The sequence below is a fragment of the Parus major genome, chromosome 22, assembly GCF_001522545.3.
Source record: "Parus major isolate Abel chromosome 22, Parus_major1.1, whole genome shotgun sequence".
NCBI lineage: Eukaryota > Metazoa > Chordata > Aves > Passeriformes > Paridae > Parus > Parus major.
In genome coordinates this window covers 741,413-746,431 of record NC_031790.1, presented here as the reverse complement: position 1 = coordinate 746,431, position 5,019 = coordinate 741,413, and the positions used below count along the sequence as shown (strand labels likewise).

The 5,019-nt window shown below is 55.4% G+C and overlaps 1 protein-coding gene across 1 annotated transcript in view; it reads right to left on the bottom strand.

Annotated features, from left to right (window-relative positions):
• The window catches only part of STAMBP (STAM binding protein), a 14,968-nt gene that overhangs the window by 3,651 nt on the left and 6,298 nt on the right, over window positions 1–5,019 (bottom strand). Inside the window, exons 3-6 of the mRNA XM_019008805.2 lie at window positions 3,237–3,312; window positions 2,285–2,380; window positions 1,390–1,717; window positions 649–785 (exon numbers count right to left, since the gene is read on the bottom strand). Coding sequence (XP_018864350.1) covers window positions 649–785; window positions 1,390–1,717; window positions 2,285–2,380; window positions 3,237–3,312 — 637 coding nt within the window. The remainder of the gene's footprint in view (window positions 1–648; window positions 786–1,389; window positions 1,718–2,284; window positions 2,381–3,236; window positions 3,313–5,019) is intronic.

Below are 5,019 nucleotides of genomic sequence, written 5' to 3'. Positions count from 1 at the left end.
TATCCCATCCCATGGAGAATATCCCATCCTCAGGCATGAGGGAATTTCCTAAACCTTGGAACAAACCCATGGATGCATCCACCACCCATCTGCAGGTGCAGCTCCAGGTCACTGACAAAAGAGCTGTGGGATTTCCTTCCCGTTTCGTTCTCAGAGGAGCCCTGGACACCCCCCAAACCCAGCTCCCCACCCTAAAGGGGGTGAAGCCTCATCCCTAAACCATCCCCCGTGTCTGGGAGCAGCTGGACTGCAGGAGCTTGCTACATCAAACAACATTTCAAAGCAAACTTCTGGGAGTGACTCAGGGCAGATGGGCTGGAGCTGCCAATAAAACCAGGGCACGCAAAGTCTGGGGGAGAAACGTCCTGCCAGCCCTGCCTGCGTGAGGGCCACCAGCTGGGACACCCAAGGGAGGCCTGGAGCTGCCAGGAATGTCCCCAGGAATGTCACCACTGGAGAGAAGAAGCTGGATGGGAACTTGGGCTGGCTCCTCACTCAGGGTGGGGAAACCCTGAGAAGGAGGGAAGGCACGCCATCCCTAACAGCCTGACACCACCCTGAAGAATCCCAGGCTCCTTGAGCCACTTCCAAAGCGACAAACACGTGACAAACAGTGTCCCTGTGTCACTTTTGGGGTCTCCCCTGGGGGTGTTCCCGTACCAGCTTCCCGCAGAGGATCCCGCAGGTCTCCACGCCCCGCACCGTGTTGGCATCGGCCAGCTGCAGGAACTTGTGGCACAGCTCCCTGGGGACAATGACCTGGCGAAGGACATCCACGCCTGAACCTGAGGGGAGCACAGGGAGCACAGTCAGGAATTCCTGCAGGTCCCTCAGGGCAGGCTCTGAAGGGATGAAATGGAGAAAAATCCATCTGGGAAGATAAAAGTCTCCTTCCAGGGGCGGGCTCAGGGAAAGGTGGCACTTGATAAAGGACAGGGAAAAGGGACATCTCCCAGGGAAAGGGAGGTGGAGAGGGGACCAAAAGGAGTCCAAAAGAAGTGTTTTGTTAGTAAAAATGTAGCCACACGCCCTCAGAAAATGTTATTTAAAGCAGGATGTGTCTCTGGGCAATACTCAGCCGTTGGACACGTCTGAATGGGCATTTTGGAACCACATTTAGTGGAATTTGGTCAGGAGGAGGATTTAATTCCCCCAGCCAGCAGCTAAACCTCAATCTCCAGCAGGATCAAGGAAAGGCCAACAGGCCCTGCAAGAGCAGAGGAAAGGCAGGGAGGGCACAGGAGGAGACAGCTCTCCCCAGCCCTGGGAGCAGCCAGCAGCCAGGAGGGATGGAGCCCCGATCAGGGAATTCCAAGAGCCTCCCAGAGAGGCTGGCTGTGTTTGGCTCAGCCCCAGCAGGGGAGAAGGGATGCTCCAAGAGGTACTAACTGTTCTCCGTGCTCCCCAGAGCACTGGGCTTCAAAGATCTGTCCACAACGGGAGGTTTGGGTGGGGCAGTTCCCGCTGATGGACTTGCTGGGTGAACTTGAGAGACTGGAACCTTTGGGATTGAATCTGTTGGGGGCTTTTCCACCCCAGGGATGAGGGGTCCATCCACAGACTCTGGCTCTGGCTTCCCAAATTCCTGCACTATCCTCAGGCGTTCCTTCTCCAGCTCCTGCCGCCGGATCATCTCCTCGAAGGCGTGGAACTGCTCCTGCTCTGCCTGCTGCTGCTTCATCAGGGCTACCCGAGTCTTCTCCTCCTCCAGCTGCTGCTGCAAAGCCAAAGGGTGTGCAAATCACTCTTCCTCCTCCTGCTGCACGGGGGAACACGAGCAGAGAGGGGGGACACCGGCCCAGGGGGCAGAACACGAAGCCTCTGCACAGCCCCAGCCCGATCCTAAAAGGGTCAGCAAAAATTCACCAGCAAACAGCATTTCCTGCAGGGAAACTTCAGCTTGCAGGGCCCTGCTGGGCTAAGGGCAGGAAAACCACTGCTTTACCCTCCTTTCTGCATGGAATTACAATCCCAGGCTGATGTCCCTCTGTCCTGTCCCTAAAGACACACAGAGGTGACCCCCACACCCCACCAGATCCTTGCCCACGCTGAGTTCCTGCAATGTGAGACCTGGATGTGGTTTTGGGACAGAGAGAACGCACCAAGCAAACAGCCCCAGCTCGGGATGCAGAGGGAAAAGAGTCAGGGACACCTCTGACAGAGTCACCCACAGCCTGGATAAAGTTGGGGCCACCCAGACTGGACATTCCCGAGCACTCAGGGAACCCTGGAGCTCCTGAGGGGCTCCTGGGGGAGCACAGGCCTCCAGTCTCCTGGCACTCACCTCCTGCTCCTTGTACTTAGCATAGTCCTTGGCGTACCTCTTTAGCAGCTCCTCCTTGAGCTCTTCAGCTCGGGGAAACGCTACTTCCTTCAGTTTCTGGGGGAGGAAACACAGCCTCAGCCAGCCCCAAGGCAAGGAAAACAAAACCTGAGCAGCTCAGGAGTCCAAAAACCAGCGCTAAAATCACTGAGTGAGAGCTCGGGCAGCGCTGTCCTTTCCTCTTGTGGTCAGCGCTGAGCAGAGAGCTGCAGCTCCTTGTGGCTGTGAGGAATCTCCGAGGATTCCCTGGAAAATTTGGACACTTTGGACACCCAGCCATCACAAGCAGGGAGTTGAAGAGGGAAGAGAGGACACCCCAGTGCTCAGCGTGAGGTAAACTGGACACCACAGCCAGACCAGTTGTGCTGGCCTAACCAGGACACCGGTGCAAGTGCAATGGGGTAAGAACCCCCCAAAATTGTGACCTGAGAGAAATCCTGGAATTGTTTAGGTTGGAAAATATCCCCAAGGTCATTGACTTCAACCATTCCTCCATGTCCACCCCTAACCCACGTCCCCCAGGTGTTTTGAAACACTTCCAGGGATGGTGGAAGCCGGTGCCGGGACTGGACGATGCTTTTGGGGAAAGAAATTTATTTCCATATCAAATTTAAACCTCCCCTGGCCCAGCCTGAGGCTGTTCCCTCTCCTCCTGTCCCTGGGAGCAGAGCCTGGCTGTCCCCTCCTGTGCAGAGCCAGAAATTCCCCCTGATCCTCCTTTTCCCCATCCCCATTCCCACCTCTGGACACGCTCCAGCCCCACAGTGGATTTCTTGGAGTGAGAGGCCCAGAACTCAACTCCCAAAGGGTCAGAACTGCCTGGCCAAGCCAAGACTTCTCAACATTTGTGTGCCTCGCTCACCCCAGAGCCACAGAAGCCCAAACTCCATGACCTGAGCACGTCCCCACTTACTTTGACCGTCTCCCTTTTCTCAGGAATGACGGCGCTTTTGTAATCGCGGTGCTGCGGCAGCTTCTCGATGAAGAGCCTGGAAAAACGGGACAGAAGCCGCTCTTGAGGACACTCAGTGGGGTTTTGGGGGATCCCTGGGCTCCCTCTCGGGGCAGACTGGCTGTCTGAAGGAACCCCCACATCCCATAACAGCCCCTGGAGCTCTGCACTCAGGGGATCTCCCTGGATCGAAGGGATTCACACAGGTTTTCCTCCCACCTGGAGGTGATCCTCAGGAGATCTCCCTGGATCCCAAGGGATTCACACAGGTTTTCCTCCCATCTGGAGGTGATCCTCAGGGGATCTCCCTGGATCCCAAGGGATTCACACAGGTTTTCCTCCCACCTGGAGGGTTTTCCTCCCACCTGACCTCTGCAGGTGATCCCCAGGGGATCCCACTCGATCCCAAGGGATTCACAAAGGAGAAAATCCCACAAACAAGGGGCAGCTGGCTCTGGCTCAGCTCTCCGAGGCTCCCCAGGCTCGAGACACCTTGAGTTCACCAGGCTGAGCTTAGCCAGGCCTTTCTCTCCTGCAAGCTGAGCTTTGCTGGCTCTGGGCATCCACAGAGCTTTGGGGATAACTCAAAATCCCTGCCCTCCTTCGGGAGGGTGTCCCAGGCACAGGGAATGAGGGAATTCTGCCCCACAGAGAGCAGAACAAACCAAGCAGGAAAAGCTTGGCCCCGAGCGCTGCCAGCAGCTCCTAGATTAAAATGGAAGGGATTAATTAGGAAGGATTAAGAGCAGATGCTGGCCTGGGCAAGATGGAAAAACCAGCAGAGACAGCTGGCTTTCCACAAGTCAGGAAGTGGGGGGAAAAAACTGGCCAGGAGGATGAGAGGAGGGCTCAGGCAGGCAGAGGGAAACTGCAGGGCTGGATTGGGACAGAAAAAAGGGGCTGGAACAGCTCCTGTTCCCTATGGACAGCCCTGCTGAGGCCTGGCAAGACCAAAACCTCCCACAGCCAGGAGTTTTGGGCTGCTTCAAACCTCTGCCTGCTCCCAAGCCCAGTGCAGCAGCTGTTTGGCACTGAGCAGCACAGCCAGGACTATTTTTAAGCCCAGCTCCACTGCCCAGGCCAAGCTGGTGGCTCTCGAGGCCCTTGGGACACCCCCATGAGTCCCTGGAGCTGATCCAAGCAAACTGAGGAACCCCAACATTACAGACAAGTTGTGTTTTATTATTTTTCTTTCTTATTTGGCTCAAAGTTGTGTCTTATTACTTTTTTTCCCCTTCTTATTTGGCTTTAACAAATTAACCCCAGTGTTCCTGCTGGTGATTCAAGGAAAAACCACTTGGATTCACGGCAGGAGAAGCTGCTCAGGAGCACAGGAAAGGAAAGGCTTGCAAGGTGATTAAAAACTATCTCCAGTGTATTAAAAACCCTGGAGATAGTTACAAAATCCTGGAATGGCTGGGATGGAACCTCAAACCTCACCCAGTGCCACCTCCCGCTGTCCCAGGCTGCTCCAAGCTGGCCTTGGACACTTCCAGGGATCCAGGGACAGCCACAGCTTCTCTGGGAATTCCATCTCACCCCTCCCTCCCAGGGAAGAATTCCTTCCCAATATTCCATCCATCCCTGCCTTCTTTTCAGTTTAAAACCATTCTCCACTCTCTGCCTGTGTGCAAAAAGTCCCTCTCCCTTTTTATAACCCCTCTTTAGGCAGCAGAAGAGACTCTCAGGTCTCCCCAGAGCCTTTTATTCTCCAGCCTGAACGCTCCCAGCTGCCCCACTGTTG